This window comes from Pseudorca crassidens, chromosome 8 (assembly GCF_039906515.1).
Source record: "Pseudorca crassidens isolate mPseCra1 chromosome 8, mPseCra1.hap1, whole genome shotgun sequence".
Classification (NCBI taxonomy): Eukaryota; Metazoa; Chordata; class Mammalia; order Artiodactyla; family Delphinidae; genus Pseudorca; species Pseudorca crassidens.
Window position 1 is genome coordinate 84978751 of NC_090303.1, and position 22606 is coordinate 85001356.

Consider the following 22606-nt stretch of genomic DNA (forward strand, 5'->3'; position numbering starts at 1 on the left):
GAATTCAAACTAATTCATCAAAGTATTTTTAATAAAAGCTATAGTAAGTATATGCTGGCTCAAACATTTGTGAAGACAAGTTAATAAATGAAAGCCACCCAGAGTATAGTAACCCACACCACCCTTAGTATGCAAACAAAGTATCTTTTCTTTTTAATGTGTACCCCTAGTCTTTTTACGTGAAATATTTACTGTATATTGCATTTCTGACACATAAACTTTTTTTAATATAAGAAATGACACATCATTTTTTATTCTTTGTAATTGTGAAGTAGACACACCAGCTTCTGAAACAGGAGACTTCGATTTTTACATGTTCTTATATTTAACATGTTTAATTGGTATTTTATCATAACAAACAAATTTAACATACATCAAAAGCAGTTAAAAGATAGAAACTTCCTTTCCTTTGGACATCTGACTTTTAAAAAACAGGAACAAGATTTACAAATTACACAAAATGAGCTGCATATGTAATAATGACACGGAGTTATTGAGAAAATACTAGTTTTAGTTGTTTCCAGGTAAAGCAGTCTCTAGTAACATGTCAACCCAAAAAATGCATGCAATTGCTAACTAGCCTTAGATATACTACATATACATGTAAGATAATAAAGATGGAGAGTCAAGCAAAACTTACAAACTTGGTTATTTCATACTTTCCAGATATTTTGAACATATCTAAAAAATTTAAACAGATATCATATGATTTTAAAGGGAATTCAATACAATATTATGGAACAGTGAAACTGAGTTATTAAAACCAAGGCAATTGTTTTCTTGATGTCTTCAGCCTCTTAACTAAGACCTAATAGTTTAATTCTATCAGCTAAATTTAACCCAAGAGTTGACTTTTTATTTTTATAGTTGTTTATTTCTTAGTTTACAGTCTTTTATTCCTATCAAGTCTTTGAAACCGGTGTGATTTTACACTTACGGCGCATCGCAATTTGGACTAGGCGTGTTTCAAGTGCTTAACAGCCTCAGGTGTTGCTGTATTGAACAGCACAGGTTTAGAGAGACATATAAAGAAATGCACGTGCCTATGTGATTTCAAACCATGGTCGGTGATATGAAGGAAAGGTGAAAGGTACCAAGAGAGAAAACAGTCAGGGGATCTGCGGGAGGTGGGAATGGAAGGAGTGGGGGGAAGGGAGAGCTTCTTTGGGAAAGCAACATTTAGGCAGAGCCTAGAAGGGTGCTGAGGAGGGTTGGCTAGAGTGGGGCCGGAGTGTCTCAGGCAGCGGGAGTGCACGGAGGCCCTGGGATGAGAGCTGAGAGAGGGCCAGTGTGGCTGGGGCATGGAAGGAGAGGGGCAAGGCAAGACTGGAGTGGAGGCAGGGGCAAGGGGGGCAGAAGGAAGATCAGGCAGCATCTTTCAAACCATGTTCAAGACTGTGAACTTCATCAAGAGTTGACTTTTTAAATATTAATACCGTCAAACCTCTTCCAATAATATTTTTTAAATGCATATGAACTATTACTTAAAAGTTTATCTCATTTCTTTAAATATGGGCCTTGGGCTAATTTGTTGAACACTGGGGTAATATAAACACTAAAAAAAATAAGCAATTTGCTTTTTAAAAAAAATTATTTATACTAAATAACTCAACTGAAAAAACAATTTTTGTGGGGAGGAATCAGGCAGATGATTCTTATTTGGGGGGGTTACAGTGAAGAAGGACTCAAGGGGGAACTGCACTGTTTTGGCCAACAAAAATCTGAAGGATTGCAGTTTTTTCCTGAAATGATAAAGTAATGTTTCTTGGTGTAGAAGATATAGGGCATACTTTTACAAAGAAGTTTCATAATAGCTAATTTTTTGTTAAATCTAAAGTCTGTAACATACACATATGTATCTTATTTCAGAAGAGGCAGTGACTCAGAGATACTTAGATTCAACTTCTGATTCAGTCAAATGAAGTCCAAAAGTTTGGAATTAAATGACCCACTACTCGCCAAAAATCCACAAAATATTCACACCGGATAGACCAAGATTAACTCTCCTATAAAGAGAAAAAAAAAAGTTTTAGTGGAATTGATTGCCCAGCATTTAAGGTCTTTTTTCAAATAACTAAAATAGGAGTCTTTACAAGGGGTACATGTTTAATTAACATTTAGTGCTTTTCTGAAATAAGTTATGTTACACATGGTTTATCAGGTGAATTCCAGAAACAGTAATTACTTTCTTAACTGTGCTTAAAACCCAAATTTAGAATAAATGGACTTATGGAGTGTTGAAAATTAATTTTTCAGTGGACCTCAAGAATTATTACAACAGATAGAGTTAAACAGGACAATTTTAGCAAGTAGGATTTAAGTAAAAGTGTCAATTAAATTTTTAAAAATTGAGGAGTTAGAGATGCTAGGCCTCTTAGAGAATTTTACCTGTTCAAAAAAGGTCATTTCATCAACTATATTTTCCCATTTCTCCATACCCTCACCAACACTGCAAATGATAAATTTCAATTTGATAGAAAAAATGTTTTAATTCTGGCTTGATTGTATATGAGACTAAGCATCTTTTCATGTTCATTAACCATCCGCACGACACTCTTCTATGAAAGTCTCTCGTGTCTTTGACCATTTCTTATATTTTTCTTTTCTAATTAACGTATATGCTCCTTATACATGATGGATATCAACTTGGCTTTGCTCTAAATGTTGAAATTATAAGTCTTTGTCTCAGTTTGTCATTTAGTTTTAAACTTTATTTATGGTGTCTTTTACTGAACAGGACACAAATTACTGTGCAGTCAATTCTGTCTAGGTTTTTTTCCCTTTTGGATGTAAAACTTTCATCTCATTCCACTACCGCACAAATATGTGGCATTGAACTGATAATAGATTTGTATTAAACTGCTGTGTTATGGGCATGATTCCAAATGGTCTATACTTGAGCCACTTGCTTATTTCCTTTAAGCAAAGGAAATTTCCTTCCTTTAAGGTATAGGACAGCAGTTTTTAACATTTGATTGTTCCAAAATGTATTAAAAAGATTAATCATATTTTAAGTTAATTTCAAAGACTTTTCCCTTGGTTAAAAAAAAAAAATCCCAAATAAATAAAACACAGATTAGTTTTAGTCTAAAATGTTTCATTTTCCACATGTAAGTTCCTCATTCAGAGAAGATAAGCACTTTAAATATTATACCAATTCTTTTGGGTCTCTGTGTAAATTACTGCCCCACTAAGATGTTACAGAAAACCCAAATGAACTTTTTGGCCAATCCAATACTTTTACAGATTTTACATTTTTATGTATATGACAAACTATATATGGTACTCAACACAAGCTTCATGCTGTCATGACAAATCACTTATGTATCAAGTATCAATTTAGATTTTTAAAGAAAAGATAAATTTTCAATTAAAACCAAAAATTCATTATTTATTTAAAATACTTCTAAGTTAATTCCTCACTTCAAAATAGTCTTCCAGAAACACTGTTAAGAATTACAAAACAATATATTTATAGCACATTCCATCTTTCTAATACATGTATATCTTTCTAAATACTGCTAGAAAATTTAGGAAAAAAGTCTGTATTTACTGACACAGAAGAATATCCAAGATATACCATAAGATTAAAAGGCAGGTCACAGAGTAATATGTTTGGGTACAATATATTTTTAAACAAAATGAAAACTAAAAAAAAATCAACTTTCCCCAGAAAGGAGTCTGAAAATGCACACCTGAAACTGTTAACACAATGGATACCTCGAGGGAGAGTTGATCAGAAGAGAGAGTTGATCAGAGGGGAGTTTTCAATGTCTAGTTTATACACTGCTATATTGTTTAAATATTTCTATATTGAGCATGCATTATTTTTGTAATTAAAAAAATAAAGAAAAAAGAGCCATGGTAGCATAAATATTCTTTAACTCAGTATATCCAACGCATTATTTCAACGTCATCAATATACAAAATTATTAGAGATATTTTACTTTTTCTTTTTTGGTACTAGGTCTTCAAATTCTAGTCTGTGTAGTTTACACTGACAGCCCATCTCAATTTGGACTAATCATGTTTCAAATGCTCAATGCCACATGTGGCTGGCGGCTGCTGTATTGGACAGTGGAGTTCCAGAACCTGTATAAAACAGGGCACCTATAAAACTGAAAAGAAGCATGCATACCAAACTGGAACAGACCCCTGATGTTTTCTATTCAGCCCTTCCCTTTACATTTTTTTAACCTCAGGTTACACAGTGCAGGCAGAGATGGACCCAGAATACAGATTTTCAGACTTCCAGTCCTTGCATTACCAGATTTACCCAGCATTAGCTGAGGTCCATTTACTTCAAATTACTACAAATATTATTTGAAGGACTAAAATTTCAAATCATCTAAATAACAAGACAGCAATTTTGAGTTTATTGTAACAGTATGTGAGCTTCATTACTAAGTATTTAGAATAAACAAAGTAAACAATTTCAACTGACCATTTTTCCATCCCAATTAACAATATTATGGAACTGGTGCTGACTTAGTCTCTCTGAAAGTGTAAACATTTTGCAGAAGGCTTTGTGTCTGAAGTGGGATAGCTTGAATAAATAGAACTCCAGTTTTGTTTTTGTTTTTAAATTTTAAAGTGGCAAGAGCCTGATATATCAGGGTTGTTCCTCTGGGGGACACAGCTGTAAAGCCAATGATGTGGTCAAATTGCCTTTTTATCAATGGGGAAATGGAGGTTCCAAGGAATTACTGTAATGGACTTGCTCAAGATGGCAGAGCTGGTTAGTGACAGGGCTGAGCTAGTACTAGAAGCCATATCTCTTACTGTTCAGTCCACAAATCTTCAGTATATGATGCTGCCTTCTGCAGCATCTGAACATAAGGAAAACAGTATATAAGTTAAGTACTTGTATTTTTAAAGCATAAGTACTTACCCAAGCATTCCTGACTCTTTGGTCTTTATGATGTAGAGGAACATTAATAATGTATGAAACATATTATTTCGGCCCTGGAACAAAGACAAAAAATACAGCAAGATTTAAACCTAACGAAACCAAACCATTCAGCCTGATAGGTAAATGCGATCCTATCAATTTATATTCTACTAACTCGGAATTCCATGTAATTCAGCCTTTCATTCATTCATTAAACAAAGTGCCCACTTTGTGCTAGGAAGTGGGAATACTGTGGTGAATAAAACAGAGAGGATCCATGTAATTGAGGAGCTTAAGGTCTAGTAGGAAAGGCAGACAGGAAACTCAGAATTACAATAAAGTGTGATGAATGTTATGAGAAAGAAGAAGGTGTAGGGTGCCATGGGAACATATGCATTAAACCCAGAGTGGTGAGGCAAGCAATGCCTCCCTGAGAGAGAAATTTTTAAGTTGAGACCTGAAAGATGAGCAGAAATAAACACATTGGGAAGTTCCCATACACGGGAAACAGCATTTATGAAGGTCTGGATGGGAGCTATTCTGAAGCTGGTACCCCTGTATCCTACACACAAAAAATACTCTATCCCCCAAATTAACAGCATAAACAACAATGTTGGAATTAAAAAACCTTTAATCACACTTCAAAATACATTATGATATATGTTAACAGTGTAAGTAACATATTAAATGTAAATTTATTTTATCTACAAGGGACTATGAGGCAGCATTTTGCCAGCACTAAAATCAAACTATTATATGTAATTTCTGGTCTGTGAAATAGCTCCTGATTTAGATTTTCAATTTACTGATTAACTTATACCTGCTTATTCTGATTTAGTGTTTTTACTAAAAAATCTTAGGATATATGATTTTTAAAGACAGTGTTTCTTTAAAAAAAAAAAAAAGGATTTGCATGGAACTTGAATGGCCCAAAATATTTACACTTACAAAGTTGAAATATTAAACTTAAAAAAAAAAAAGAAATATTCTCTTCCGGGTATCTGATGAAGTGAAGGATACAATTTATGATTATAGTCTATGTAAAATTTCTTAGTATAGATGCTGGTAACAAAAATAACTGCAAAGGTCATCAACAGAACTGATGTTTGTAATCAAAAGAAAAATACCTGGATAGAAGTGTAAACTGGTACAATCATCTTTTTGATAACATTTTAACAGCCTTGAAAATATTCTATAACCTAGAATTCCATTTTTGGACTTCAGGCTAAAAAACTACCCAAAATGCAGACAGCTATATGCATAAAGGTATTTATGATAATGAAGACTTAGAAACATCCAAAATATCTAACTGTAGGGGAGTGGTTAAATAAATTATGTTATAATTTTATTGTGAAGTTTTAAAATAGCCATTAAAAAGTGTTTTAACGAAGATTCTTAAAGGCATGGAAAATTATAACATTAATTTTAAAAAGGATATAAAACTACATAAATAATATGATTTCAACCCATAAATAAGTACAGAAAAAGACCAAAATGAAATTTATCAAAAAAATTATACCAAATGTTAACAAGAGCTTCCTGTAAATAATGGAATAATGAACTTTTCTTCCTTTTCTTCATAATTCTCCAAATTAAGCACATATTACTTTTAGAGTTTTAAAAAAAGGGATACAAAACTAGCATTTTTTCCCTAATTTAAAAAGTTTACCTATTCCATAAACAAGAGAATCTAATTTTAAAAATATTAACAAAGCAAGTCATCCATGACATTAGTAATAGCAACTGCTACATTTAGAAGTACCTTTGGAAGACTGTAGAAATGACGCTGGTAGATTAGCTCATAATGGGGAGGGTTGATAGCACTCTGATAAATGCAAAAAACATTCTCATTTGTCACGTCTGTAAAGGAAATATGCTACATTAAAAAAACAAAACCAAACCACTAGATGTATTTCATGTGAAAAGCTCAATTCATCCTTTTAGGAGAGGTTGTTTATACCTGGTTTATTTGGTGTCTGAACAAAGTGCTGAGAAGTAAATGTTTTTCCATCAGGGTATTTAGGATGTGGAGGTAGTCTGGAATCAAGGTAGGTGCAAAACACATGCATGATGATCTGAAGACGAGGAAACAATTTTTCAAAGTCAGCATGAAAATCGATCAAGTATGTATGTGGTACTTTTAAAACATGTTTATAATGACTCCAATTTTTTTTTTTTTTTTTTGCGGTACGCGGGCCTCTCACTGTTGTGGCCTCTCCCGTTGCGGAGCACAGGCTCCGGACGCGCAGGCTCAGCGGCCATGGCTCACGGGCCCAGCCGCTCCGCGGCATGTGGGATCTTCCCGGACCGGGGCACGAACCCGTGTCCCCTGCATCGGCAGGCGGACTCTCAACCACTGCGCCACCAGGGAAGCGCATGACTCCAATTTTTAAGTTTTTCTCCAAAGAAAGAATTAGCAAAAATGTTTTCAAGTGGTTATATCTGTAAGATGAAATCTATGAAATGAAAAGATTAGAGCAAGACATTCCTAGTTTTCTGTTAAGGGGATCATTCACACCCATATAGGTAATTAACAGCAAAATCAAAATAAAATACACATACATTCAATTCTGAATTTGAGTATCAGCATTTAAACTTCATTTTCACACATAACAGTCACTATAAAAAACAAAACAAACATAATTTTGAAAAACTCTTAAATGCTCAAAAACTTTATACTCTTTGATTTCATAAATCTAATTCTAGGAATCTTTCTTAAAATCATAATCCTAAATAAGAAACATGCATTATGTTACTCCTGGCAGTATTATTTAAGACAGAAAAACAAAAATCCCTCCCCCACTACATGTTTCCCAAACTTTTAGGTCCAATATAGGAGAACAGTTAAATGACAGTGTGTAATAGTGCAAATAACACTGAAAAGTGAAAAAAAGCAGGAGACATAATTTTACATATGGGATTATTATATCTGTATCGATAAAAACATTAAAAATAGCACAATATAAGTAAAGAAAAAAAAAGAAGAAAATATACCAAAATATTAACAGTGGTTGGGTTAAGATGCTGGTACAAAAATTTTGTATTTCTACTTAGTTTCTAAGTTCTTTTCATTTATTTTATTTTCATTTTTATTTATTTATTCATTTATTTATTTATTTTCTTTTTTGGCCTCACTGTGTGGCTTGCAGGATCTTAGTTCCCTGACCGGGGATTGAACCCGGGCCCATGGCAGTGACAGCCAGCACTGAGTCCCAACCACTGGACTGCCAGGGAATTCCCTCTAAGTTCTTTTTAATATTCATTTTTATAATGGAAAAATAAACCCAATAACAAAAATGTCAAACTGATAAAACTGGGGACTTACAGCAGAATCAGTGGGCAGGTCTGTATCCCACTTGCGGCCTTTGAAGTCTCCACCTCTATTCCATCGAAATGAGCTCATACAGCCTCCTTGGGAAAGTTCTGTAGCAACAAAGGTAAAATAAAATAAGCTAAGAATATACAAGAAAGAAGGAAAAAAAAAAGGCTAAGGGGGGGCTTCCCTGGTGGTGCAGTGGTTGAGAGTTCGCCTGCCGATGCAGGGGACACAGGTTCGTGCCCCGGTCCGGGAAGATCCCACATGCCGCGGAGCAGCTGGGCCCGTGAGCCATGGCCACTGAGCCTGCGCGTCCCAAGCCTGTGCTCCGCAACGGGAGAGGCCACAACAGTGAGAGGCCCGCGTACCGCAAAAAAAAAAAAAAAAAAAAGGCTAAGGGGTTACAATAAGGAAAGTATAACATCTAAAAACCTGATCAAAACATGCAGACAAAGAAATACAAGATATAAAAAATTAAATAGCACCATGGGGACTTCCCTGGTGGTTCAGTGGTTAAGAATCAACCTGCCAATGCAGGGGACACAGGTTCGAGCCCTGGTCCAGGAAAATCCCACATGCTTTGGAGCAACTAAGCCCGTGCGCCACAACTACTGAGCCAGTGCTCTAGAGCCCACGAGCCACAACTACTGAATTCCTTTTGCCTAGACCCCGTGCTCCGCAACAAGAGAAGCCACTGCAATGAGAAGCCCGTGCACCACAACGAAGAGTAGCCCCCACTCGCCACAACTAAAGAAAGCCCACGCGCAGCAAAGAAGACCTAATGCAGCCATAAATAAATAAGTACGTAAGTCATGATAAATGTTTATTCCTAAGTAAGTCATGATAAATGTTTATTCCTAAACCTCAGTCCAAACCTAGACTAGAGAAGGGGCAACATTACATTTTCAAATTAAGATTTATGATAAATCTAAAGAGTGAAATACTATTTCTAAAACTTGTTTTAGTGATGAGAACATTTTACAGAGTTTATCCAAATAAATGTAGGGAGGCATAAAGAGAGTATGTGGGAGTACCAGGGAGGCTAAATTTCCTGAGTCTCAAGTCAGTCTCCTCAGAAGATCATATTTCCCCCAAATAATCAGAATATAACAGAAATATAAAGAAGCAACGTATTACATATGACTTATAAAAATCGAAAGAAATAGGATCGGCATGCTGAAATTATAAAGAATGTCATTGTGGCATCCATTCTTGGTAGCTTAAGAATAGAAAATGAGTGAAATATTCATGTGAGCCCATTTAGCTCATATTTAAGTTTCCCTATTTAGAACAAAATTAGTAATTAATGTATTCAAGGCTAACTACATTATTTTGACCATTTTTAAGCATACAGAATATAAAACTCAAAAGTTGTTCAAGTATAAGCCTTAATAAAGCCATTATTAAATACATATTTATAAAATAAGATCACACTTCAGTGATACTTATAATTAAAAAAAAATTTTGTTCCATGTTACCTGTATAAAATTTCAAACTAGTGAAAAAGCTCTCATTTTTTCCCTCTTCAAATCAATAATTACCTTTGATCCTTTCAAACAAGTATTCCTGATTTGGCGTGAGGTCTAGATACTGCACGATTGTATTTAGAGTTGGAATGAGTGGAGCTTTGACCAGAGCAGCCTGCTTCAAGCTAGTAATACTAGCCTCTGTTAAAATTAAAACACACAGAAAACAGATTATTCCTCATGTGGATCTTTGAAAAAACTTCAAATGCTCTTCCTTCAATAGATGTTGAAGGAATAAAGGAAAGCAACGATAGTTTATCTTAACAAGCTGCATTATCTACTTTACCTACAAAATATTTGATCATTTCTGGCAAGGTGGCCAGAGTTAAACAAACACATGCATACTCCAAAAACAGCCAAATCCATTTTGCCAGATCTATAAACAACTAATAGAAGATTTTTGTGGAGTATATATAAAAAGACACATGAGAGCTTTCAAAATCAGGTTGAATTAAAAGTTGCCCATTATGCCAGTGACAAGTGAACACTTTTTATGAGTGATTTCGCTCATCACTTCATGAAAGACAACTATCCAAAGAAATGAATAAACCAACAAAAAGTTTCAAAATGTACAACCATACTAGTAATACCCAATGTTGGGAAAAAGGCTTTCTTATATGTGACATTATTGCTAGAATATAAATTGGTATAAGCTTTTTGAAGGGTTATGTATATTAAAAGCCTTAATATATTTATACCTATTGAACTTACAACTTCACTCCTAAGAAATTATCCTAAGGAAATAATTATGAATGTACACAAATATTTAGGTAAAAGGACATTTACTTACAGCATTATTAATAACAGCAAAGGGAAAATCTTCTAAATTTTAAATAATAAAGATCAGTTAAATACAATATATTACATACATAAAAAAGAAATACAAACTAGCCATAAAAATAGTACTGGAGAATATTTAACAAAATAGAAAAAGTAGAGGGAAAAAAGCAGGTAACAAAACTGTATGACCCCAATTTAATTAAAAATATATACATACATATGTACTATTTGCTCAACTCCTAAATATACACTTTTCACATTTTAATGTTGTTAAATTATGGTATAACTTACCATTGATATATATAGTATCATAGTATTTTTCTCCAAAAGGAATAAGTGATTGTTATTTAAAATGATTGATTGTGGTTATCTACTGAAGCGCAATCATGGGTAATATTCTTTGTGTATTTCTGTACTTTCCAAATTTTCTACAATGAACATATGCATGTTGCTTTCACAGTGATAAAACAATGTTATTCTTTTTTAAAAAGCACATCACACTGGTAAAAATGTTGTGAAACATAACATATTTTTATAGCTTATAAAAAAGCTCAAAAAGGATAAGCATAGGTTCAAATAACATTACCAAGAAAGTAACCTTCTGACTTTGGAGTCAGAAAGCTCTGGCCTCAAATCACTGCTCTGTGACACTGGGCAAGTTACTTAACCTCTCTGAGTCTTAGTAGTCTGATCCATAAATGTGGCACTAAAAGCTAGCTTTCAAGGTTAATGTGAGTGTTGTATACATTATATACAAAATATACGGATACTCAACACGTGGGTACTTTAGTGATGCACAACACTATACTTATTCCAGAGAATAAAGACTGATTAAAAAAAGATACCCAAAAGCAAGTAGAAAGTGTTAATGTGCAATCCAAAGCCCTTACATATTTCAAAGAGAAATTTATTCTCTAGAAAGCTGATTGACTAAAATATTCCTTATTTATTTTGAAACCTAATTATTTAACACTAAATAAGTTATAGTGTATATATACTTAGGCAAATTATATTACACAAAACCTTAATAATTTTATTTTTAGCAGATAAGAAAAATGTATTTTTCTTATATTGAAAAAAGGGGACTTTAAATTAGCACTGTACACATTTTTTATGCTTTGTACAATTTTAAATTAATATCTAATAAGAGACTTGTATCTTGAATATATAAAGAACACCTACAACTCAATAATAAAGAGACAAGTAACCCAATTTAAAAATAGGTAAAGGGGAAAAAAAACTGGGTAAAGGATCTGAAAAGATATTTTGCTTATGAAGATATATGAATGGACCAGCACATGAAAAGATGCTAAACATCATTAGCCATCAGGGAAATGCAAACTAAAAATACAATGTGATACCATTTCATATGCATTAGGATAACTGAAAAAGACACATAATAACAAGTATTGGCAAGGATGTGAGAAACTGGAGCCCTTATACACTGTAGGTGGGGATGTAAAATGGTGCAGCTGCTTTAGAAAACAGTCTGGCAATTCCTCAAAAGGTTAAACTTGGATTTACCATATGGCTTAGCAATTCCACTTCTAGGTAATACCCAAGAGAAATTAAAATATATTCACACGAACATTTGTATGTATGTGTTCATGGCAGCATTATTCATATTAACCAAAAAAGTGAAAACAACCCAAATGTCAATCAAATGATGAACAGGTAAACAAAATGTGGTAGATCCAAACAATGGGATATTATTTGGCAATAAAAAGAAATGAAGTACTGATAAACACTACAATATGGATGAACCCTGAAAACATTGTTAAGTGAGAGAAGCCAGTCACAAACGACAACATATTGTATGATCCCATTTAGATGAAATATCCAAAACAGGCCTATATAATGAGACAGAAAGTAGGCTGGTAGTTGCCTAGGGCTGGAGGATGGGTGGTGGTTGGAAACGGGTCTATGGGGTTTCCTTTTGGGGTGATGAACTATTCAAACTTGACTGTGGGGATGGTTTGCACAACCCAAACCTTTGAATTGTAGACTTTAAATGGGTGAACTGCATATATCTCAATAAAACTGTTATATTTTTTAAAAAGTGATATTATAGACATTTAGTTTTTTTCTTCACCTCAAGATAACAAAAGGTGTTGTTAAACAGCCCATTACAAGAAGAAATTTTCCACTTGGCAGATTCACTGAAGGAACTCAAACGCTGGGCTCTATTTTCACATACCTCCTATTTGCAGCTCTGGACAACCCATTCGCCTCATTTGTGTGCTGACAGACTCAATCTCTTGTACAAGTGGCACTAATATTGTCTCATTGATCCACTAGGAAGAAATGAGGTAATGATTTTACACACGCAATTTTAAAGCATTTCTCAAATAATTATTTTCATGAAACTATTTTTGCTGTCTTGTACTTGAATATTAACAGAGTATAGTGAAAGAGAATGGAAGTAGCAGCTACCTGAAGTCTAGAGAGAGATAAGTAAATATGCTAACGGAGTATAACTTGACAAAGTTATATTCTTAAATCACATATGCCTATTTTTTAAAGATATAAAACTTTCAGCTACATGTTAAGTTTTTCTTAAATTCTTCTTTCTAGGATCATTATACTTAGCTAAAAGGATCATCTTCAGTTTACATTTCTAGGGTAATTATTCACACATTTACACATGTAGCATTTATACTGGTTTGTGATTAGTAGAATAGTTTTTAAAACTAAACATAACTTAGATTAACATTACGTAACATAACATAACATAGATTAGCTCTCAGCAGGCTCACTCAATCCCCTAACCATGTGGAAAACAGATTTTACTGTATTTGAAACTAGTTTGTGAATATTACAATATTCACTTTAGGACTAGGAATTTCAAATTCCACTTTGCATGGCTGATATCAAACTCATTCTGGGATGTGAAAAGACTGCCCAAGGAAATACCCCATCTAGTTTTTGTGTTATGTGTTTTGTGTTTGTTCACAGCAACTTCAACCACCATTTCTGTTTCCACACTTCTGTTTAACCATAAAGTAGAAGGATGAAAACAAGCTTCAGATCAAATACAAGTCTATACAATTCATTATAAAATTTTTGAATTAAAAAGCCTCTGAAAATGAAGTGTTTTTATAATTTATTTAGCAAGAAAATTTGATATACTGGCAAGACCTGAACTGAATTCCTGTGAAGCTATTATTAGACTTTATCCTACCTAGTGTGACAGTTTATATGCTCTGCTGCAGAAACATTAATGTGGTTGATTACTGAGTACTAACAAGACCCTGCTACTGTATTATAAAATATATGGTATATGCATATACTGCTTTTTAAAAAAAACTACAAAAAACCCTAAATTTCAGAACATTGTAGCCTAAGGAATTCAGATAAAGGACTGTGTTTGTATTTCTTCTAAGCTAATACTTCTGACCAAGACTTTATAAATATATTAACATTTTTAGATAAGCCTATGAGTGGAAATAAAAGAAAGTACAGTTCTAGGACATCATTTCACTTGTTCATTCTTCCAACATTTATTAAGTGTATCCTACTTGCCAGCCACTCCTAGCCTGCAACAAAATTATCTACTAGCTCCAGGAGAGAGATCTAGGCCTCATTCCCAGAAAACCTGATTGAGTAGTTCTAGGGCTGGCTCTGGAATTCTTATTCAAAAAAGCCAATCAGGCTTCTGGTTCAAGAAAGTAGGCTACTACTTTCAGCACTCCTTCTTGATACCCTATTTAAATTATAGTAAAAGAATAAAAAAGGGGCTTCCCTGGTGGCGCAGTGGTTGAGAATCCGCCTGCCGATGCAGGGGACAAGGGTTCGTGCCCGTCTGGGAAGATCCCACATGCCGCGGAGCAGCTGGGCCCGTAAGCCATGGCCGCTGAGCCTGCGCTCCACAACGGGAGAGGCCACAACAGTGAGAGGCCCGCGTACCGCAAAAAAAAAAAAAAAAAAAAAAAGAATAAAAAAGAACAAGTGATTTCAACATATTTCTAGAAACTATACAGTGGGTGGATGAGTGTTGAAGGATCAAACAGTGGAAGAAGCGGCAGCCTCTACAGAATCTAAGTGGAGGGGCTTCCTGCAGTGAAGGAGGGGCCAATTCGCCCCCCTGGAATCCGGACAAATGGGTACTACAGAGAACAACAGAAAGAGGCAGGGTTGAAACCAGGGAACTAACTCACTCTGTATATGCAAGAGCTGGCCTTGCCAACCTCTAGGCCAAAGATTAGAAGGTTCTTCTTTAGAAAAATTGAAGAAATTGATATACTCTGAAGTAGCTTCAAGCATATGTTATGTTCTCTAACTCTGAAGTTTTCTGACATAAAGGACCTCATTTTTGCTCCCCTCACATTTCTAGACACATAACAGACTGACAGGAAAGCTCTTTGAAAAGTAAAATTGAGATGTTGGGAAAGGGAAAATCTTAGCAACTAAATACACTGTTCCTTTATCCACTCAAAATACACTGATTTGCTAAATACAGAAGGAAAAAAAATCCCCAAGAATACGGACACTATATGGTAAACGTCATGTTTATTCTTATATATGTGCCACACATATTGTACTTTTAATAATACTTAATTCTGATATTCTAATAATTAACATCTCTAACTGATATTCTAACAACATACTTTGTACATTAAGAGGCACTAATATTGTCCAAAGAGTAATGTCAGAACTTACATTTCTGAACTTGGCTGTCCATGAATCCATATGATCAAGAAGTTGTCTATTCATAGTCACTCTTGCCCAGACCTATTAAAAATGTTTAAAATGAACAATCAAATAAAATGCCAGTTATCAATCATTCCTTCCCCCACCCTCAAATATTTGGAATACTTTGGAAAAAACTTCATGAATATCAATACTGATCTAATTAATATGCAGTAGTTGCAATTCATGCACACATATATATTTAAAATTCCTTACATTGATATGTTTGAAGAACATTCTTCTTGCTTTTAAGAACAAAATTTAAATCCTTTATTTGCTTTTAAACTGATGAAGTTACAGAATATCAAATGTTCTAATCTAAATGTATTTCAAGAGCAAGAGTCTTGTATATGCTAATAAGTACAAGTAGATACCTGAGATACCTTTTCAATATAAATGAGTGCAGAAAAATGTTTTAGGCAGGAAAGTAATGTTAACTATGTGTCATAAAGAGTAAAACGTACAATATAATTCAGTTTTGGGTACACAAACTTAAGGAGTCTTTCTACCGTTTAATGTGTGCCAGATTTATGTTTCTAGCCAGTAGAAGTGGAGGTTACAGAAAAAAAAGTTCCAGAAGAAGAAAAGACTTTCTAACAATCTGTAAATCATAAATATCAAGTCATTTTTATTTTCCATTTACCTCCTCTGCAGCTTGTTTAGAACTGAGATCAGCTTCATCTTTGTTAGCACATGGGGCCTGAGACCTACAGGCAAGCTGATACTGAAACTTCTTTAAAGTTTGTGCATAATCCCCCATAAAACGACTGTGATTCCAGAAAGTAGGACTGGTGGAAGGCGAAGTAGAATCTGGGCTTCCTACAATGATTAATTTAAAGATTATCAGTGTGTTGTAGTAATTTTGATATCTGGAGCTGCTATATGAACTCTGGGTATCCAGGAATCTGGATGGCAATGGCAATCAAAGACAAAGCCTCGGGCTTCCCTGGTGGTGCAGTGGTTGAGAGTCCGCCTGGCGATGCAGGGGACACGGGTTTGTGCCCCGGTCCGGGAAGATCCCACATGCCGTGGAGCAGCTGGGCCCGTGAGCCATGGCCGCTGAGCCTGCGCGTCCCGAGCCTGTGCTCCGCAACGGGAGAGGCCACAACAGTGAGAGGCCCGCGTACCGCCAAAAAAAAAAAAAAAAAAAAAAAAAAAAGACAAAGCCTCCTCTCCTCCCTGCTCCCAACGTTCTCTCTTCTTCAGAGAAATGGAAAATTAAAAAGAACATTTTCTGAGCAGTATCACTTTGAGAGCCATATGCTAAGTGGCTGAAAGTGTCTGTTTATTTTTGTTGTAAAATTAAGCTTGTTTCATTCTCTAAGACTTTCAAATGATTCAGAGAGAAACAAAAGACAAATTTCTTCAGGAAATAAATAGGCTAAGGAGTCCTTGCTTGAATTTTTGGAAGCTCTTTCTGAATGGGATAATTACAGCCTCTTATTAATAAACTAGTCTTTTGGCTAGCAGCTAAACTCACTCTTCCCTGTACTACACTGTGTTCTATTTATAGTCTGTAGTAATTCCTGCCTTGTATTAAGAGACCATCTGCTGATTACACTTCTAAATTTATAAATTTACTTTTAGGAAATGTAAATAGTCAAATTTAGGGACTTAATACTACAGAGGAATCTACCACAGTACTTATCACACTTTAAGGCCTGTTTCTTTTTCCAAATAAAATTTGAGCTCTTTGAGGGCAGGGAGTATTTTTTTTCCCGAGCATCTAGCCCAGTTCCTGAATAAAGAGCAAATTTTCAACGACAACTATATGATACTTATGAAGAGTTTATTTTTTCAGAGTTTACCTGATATCAAAAGTATCAATTAATATTTTATACCCTCACACAAAAGTCACAAATAAAAACTAGTTTTTTTTTATCTTAGCAGAATTTTTAAAAGGAATGACTGTAAAATAATGAAACTGTTTTTCTAGTGATGTTTACAGGCACAAAAGACGAGAAATCATGAAAGGAATATGTGGCAGTATTTCAAGTCACAGCATCAAAACCTTGAAGGTTAGCCAGTCTTGTGCTAGTAGCACTGGTGAAAGTAGTTTCATGCTGACATGAAAATAAATAATTACATATAATAAATACCTCACTTGGGGTAAAAAAAATTCAAGTAGGACTTCTGGTAACACTGACTTATAGGAATGAATTAATGTCAAGAAAAGAAGTTTTAAACAAGCACAAATGATTTAATAAATAGGGAATAAAAAAGGAAGGTAAGAGACATGGTCAGATAGAGCACAAAGTTTATCCTATTTTGATTAATTATTTTGACTATTAACTTTGAAAATGATAATCAAGCTTTCTGAGAGAAAACTTGAACTAAAATTTCAATAAAGTGTGGCTTTAGATGACAAAAGAAGTTTTATACAGATGACAGAAATATGTTTTTATATCTGTTGTACATTAGCCAAAGTACAAGGAAAATATATATAGCAAGTGACACAATAGGGCTTCTCTGTAATGACCACCACCACCAAAATAGCACAAAACCTGTAGCTGGAGAACCACAAAGACCAAAGAATCAAAGCACAAAGAGATTTGGAAGTCTGGCAACATAACAAATCAGGTAACCTGAAACATCTCCAGATATATATATGCTTATCAAATAAAATATATAATTTAAATGAATAATGGAGCTTGCAATAATGTAAGAGGAAGAGTCACTGGCTAAAAATGAAGAGGGAATTGAAAGTCACGGTGGCCAGTGGCCTGCATGTGAGCTGATGCCGTGGCTGCTCTGGAGCATTTTGTAGGCTTTGGGAAACCTATCAGCTTTGATTTCAGTGCCTGGGAACTGGAAATGTGGATACAGGTCCAGGAGAGGTAGACAGCTGGACTGAGACCTTCTTCCTGTCTCTATTCCCTGCACCCTGCATAGAGCCAGGAACCTCAAAGGGCCACATTCTCAGTGGATAAGGAAAAAACATCTGTCCACTGACACCAGGAAATAATAAGGAAGCTTGTCTCTCTTAGGCTGTTTAAAAGAAACCCCCGGAGATTTAAAAATTACAGATCTATCTTCACATGGGTTTATAGTGCCCGTTTACACTCCCTGTGAGGTCCAGGAACCTCCAAGCCCCAAAATTACTTAAGTTAGTTCAAGGTCAATGATGTTCCTTAGGCACCCGGTAGAGGCAAATATAAAACTGCTAGCAGGAAACAAGGCTTCCATCCAGCCTGCCTAGGACAGAAAAAGCACAGATAAAATTCTTCTGAAGATGAGCTTACCAAAAACAAACAAAAATTACATAAATCACAGGGAAACATGTCTCCAAGCAAATGAGTCAACAAGAAAAAAATGTTAGCATGTAATCTCCAAGCACTTTAGATAACTGAACTACTTGACAGAGACTTTTAAAAAGCACGTTTAAAGTGATTGAGATAGGAAAAAGAATTGAAAATATAAGAACAAAACAAGATACTCTAAATCAGGCATATCTGAAAGAGAACCAAATGAAACTCTGAAAACTGAAAAAAGAAAAGAAGACAAAGAGCTCAATGAGTTAGTTAAACAGCAGTTCAGACACCACTGAAGAAAGAACTATCAGTCCAAACTGGCTAAAACAAACAAACTGGGGGGGGGGGGCTTCCTGGTGGCGCAGTGGTTGGGAGTCCGCCTGCCACTGCAGGGGACACGGGTTCGTGCCCCGGTCCAGGAGGATCCCACGTGCCGTGGAGCAGCTGGGCCTGTGAGCCATGGCTGCTGGGCCTGTGCGTCCGGAGCCTGTGCTCCGCAACGGGAGAGGCCACAACAGTGAGAGGCCCATGTACCGAAAAAAATTAAAAAAATATTAAAAAATTAATAGGGTACAGATCAAAATCTCTAGCCAGAGTACAATTAACTTAGGAAAAAACAGATAACAAAGCCTTTCATTTCACACACTTGGAAATTAAAAGCAACACCAATCACCAATAATACTTCCAAACAATATTTCTAAATAACTCCTATATGTCAACGAAGAAATAAAAATGCAAGTCAGAAAATACCTGGATATGACAAAAATATGTAGAGGGTACATAGGGTTCTTTGTATTCCACTCTATAATTTTCGGTATCCTTGAAATATTTCAAAATTTAAAAAGAAAAAAAAGCATGTATCAACAAATAACAAGATAATATTGATTTGTTTCTTTGACATCTGTGGCACTTTCAGGCAAAATTAAATTAAAAATCAATAGAGAGATTTCAAGTGACACAAAGAGCCATGGTCCAATAATTGGCTTCCTCACTGTGGCCATGCTTTAGCACCTAATGTGCTTTCTGTGAAAGTTCCTGAGGGGGAAAAATCATTACTTGGCTCAATAGCCTAACTTGGTTTCAATAATAGACTTTGTAATAATCAAATCCACCCCAAATAGATTAAGATTTGCTAACACTGCTTCCCAAGGCAAACTAGAGACAAGTTAAAAAATGTTCCAAAAACAACAGCACTTCTGGAGTAAATCCATGCTCTCACCAGCCTCCCTGCCACACCAACCTTCCCAAGGACTACCTGAAAGGAGACAACTATCACTTCACGAAGCTCTGCTGCGGACCGCATCAAAAACAGTTTTATGACCTCAACTTTTAAACAAATTATAACTTACACGAAAAAGCTTTCAATAGTAATGTAGACAAAAGGTTCAAGATTTCCGTTAACTCAGCTATATTTTACATCTTAAATTTTGGTGAACTTAATTCTTCTAACTGAACAAAATACAAAACCAAAATGTATTTCTCTCCTAAGCTACACAAGGTGTATTACTAAAGGACTTAAACATTTATGTATGGGATCAAAGTAAAGGTTGAAGATAACGTAAAATGACACAAAAATACGTACAATAGATCTAAATAAAATATATATGTACCCAGCTTAACTCTATGCTGTTTCTCTTCTTCACTTCTAAGAAAAGTATCCAAGGTTCGTAGGTCTGTCATGTAGTCTTCTTTGTCAGTAGGGGAGTTGTAGACGGTGGGTGAAGAACGGTAGCGAGATCTCAATCCACTGTTCTCCACTGGTCCAACAGTGGTAGGGTATGGAGAAGATGGAGAGGGACTATAGCTGGCCAACTATACAAAATAAAAGAACTTTATTTTATTTTTCTTTAACTGAAATTTCTTTGTTTTGGTTTTTGACTTTCAAAGAGCACACACCAATTAGAATGGCCAAAATCCAGAGCACTGACAACACCAAATGCTGGCAAGGATGTAGAGTAACAGGAACTTGGATTCATTGCTGGTGAGAATGCAAAACAGTCACTTTGGAAGACAGTTTGGCAGTTTCTTACAAAACTAAACGTACTATTACCATAACAAACATCCTCCTCCTTGGCATTTACCCCCCAAAGCTGAAAATTTATGTCCATACAAAGACCTGCACACAGACGTTTATAAGAAACTTTATTCGTAACTGTCAAAACTTGGAAGCAACCAAGATGTCCTTCAGTAGGTCAGTGGATAAACTGTGGTACATCCAGATGATGGAATGTTATTCAGCACTAAAGGAAATGAGCTAGCAAGCCATGAAAAGACGTGGAGGAAACTTAAATGCATATTACTAAGTGAAAGAAGCCAATCTGAAAAGGCTACATATTGTATGATTGTGGAAAAGGTTGGGGTAGGGGGAGGATGTATAAGCAGAGCACAAAGGATTTTTAGGGCAATGAAATTACTCTGTATGAAACCATAATGGTGGACACGTCATATGTTTGTCCAGACACATTGACCGTACACCACCAAGAGTGAATGCTAATGTAAACTATGGACTCTGGGTGATAATGATGTGTCAGTGCAGGCTCTTCTATTCATACAACTCTGCAGCAAGATGTTGATAGTGGGGGAAGCTGTGCCTGTGCCGGGGGCAGGGGTACACAGAAAATCTCTTTTCTATTCCTCTTAATTCTGCTGTGAACGTGAAACTGTTCTAAAAATAGTCTATTTTCCAAAAAAGTAATATATGTATATTTTATTTTTTATTTTTTTGCGGTATGCGGGCCTCTCACTGCCGTGGTCTCTCCCATTGCGGAGCACAGGCTCCGGACGCGCAGGCCCAGTGGCCGTGGCTCACGGGCCCAGCCGCTCTGCGGCATGTGGGATCTTCCCGGACCAGGGCACGAACGCATGTCCCCTGCATCAGCAGGCGGACTCTCAACCACTGCGCCACCAGGGAAGCCCTATATGTATATTTTAAAAAATGAAAAGCATGAAGAAAATAAGCCATACTTGTAACTCTACCACCTAGAGATACTATAATCCTTTTTCACATTTCATGTATTTTCAACTCTTTAAATGTACATATATGTTAATATATTTTTGTTTTTATATAATTGAGATAATACCCTTTAGCATTATATTGTTTTTTTTAAAGTTAACAAGAATTTTTCTATAAAAATCCTTTGTAAATATTCTTACTAGCTATATAATACTTCGTAATACAAATCTATCATAATTTATTTTTACATTCTTATATTCTAGACATTTGGATTGTCTAAAATTTTTGGTTACTGTGAATAATGTTATGATCAGCATCTTTGTGCATAAATCTTAGCTTAATTTCTGATGACTTCCTTTAGGAGATCCCTAGAACTGAAATGACTTGACCAAAGCATATGAACATTTTTAATACACATTTCCATTCTATTAAATGAAAATGTTGTACTAAGTTATACTCCTATCAGAAGAGAATAGATAGGAATACCTATTTTGGTATGTGTCCATCAGCATTACTATTTAAAAATATTTATGATATATAAAATTCTAAAAAATGTATATTTAATTTGCATTTTCCTTATACTTATTAAGTTAAACACCTTAAAAATACAATTACTTGTCAGTAGTATTACCTATTATATTAACTACTTACTCCAGTACGTTGACAATTTTTTTTCTACTGGGGTTTCATGATCAATTTATATTAGTTTGTAATAAATTAAGGATTAACAAATTTTATAATATTTAATGCTGTTTACAAATAAAAATGTTAATCCTCTTCCACATTGATTTTTCTTTTATTTCAATTAACATGTTAAATCCTTATATATAGTGACTGTATTTGGGTTACTGTTTCATTAACTGGTTTTATCTTGCTCAAGGGGCACAATATTTTATGATTCATTTACATTACCTTATTTCACCCTCTCAGTAAGTGGTAAATATTATTACTGTATTAATTTTAGGTATAAGAGGTTAGGTAACTTCTCAAGATCATACCAGGACACCATTCCAGGTTTCTGACTCTATTCTGTTCGAAGGCAGTGATTTCCACCATTCTGTCTTCCAGGTCACTTATCCATTCTTCTGTCTCAGTTATTCTATTATTCCTTCTAGTGTATTTTTCATTTCAGTTATTGTATTGTTCATCTGTTTGTTCTTTAGTTCTTCTAGGTCTTTGTGAAACATTTCTTGCATCTTC

At 35.0% G+C, this 22606-nt stretch overlaps 1 protein-coding gene across 2 annotated transcripts in view; it reads right to left on the reverse strand.

Annotated features, from left to right (window-relative positions):
• Positions 1-316: 316 nt before the first annotated feature.
• The window catches only part of TMEM209 (transmembrane protein 209), a 28841-nt gene continuing 6551 nt past the window's right edge, over positions 317-22606 (reverse strand). For both annotated transcript variants that reach the window (XM_067747005.1, XM_067747006.1), the window contains exons 6-15: positions 20064-20265; positions 15846-16021; positions 15173-15244; positions 12711-12807; positions 9749-9874; positions 8217-8314; positions 6852-6966; positions 6654-6751; positions 4892-4965; positions 317-2006 (exon numbers count right to left, since the gene is read on the reverse strand). In XM_067747005.1, coding sequence (XP_067603106.1) covers positions 1952-2006; positions 4892-4965; positions 6654-6751; positions 6852-6966; positions 8217-8314; positions 9749-9874; positions 12711-12807; positions 15173-15244; positions 15846-16021; positions 20064-20265 — 1113 coding nt within the window. In that variant the 3' untranslated portion in view covers positions 317-1951. The remainder of the gene's footprint in view (positions 2007-4891; positions 4966-6653; positions 6752-6851; positions 6967-8216; positions 8315-9748; positions 9875-12710; positions 12808-15172; positions 15245-15845; positions 16022-20063; positions 20266-22606) is intronic.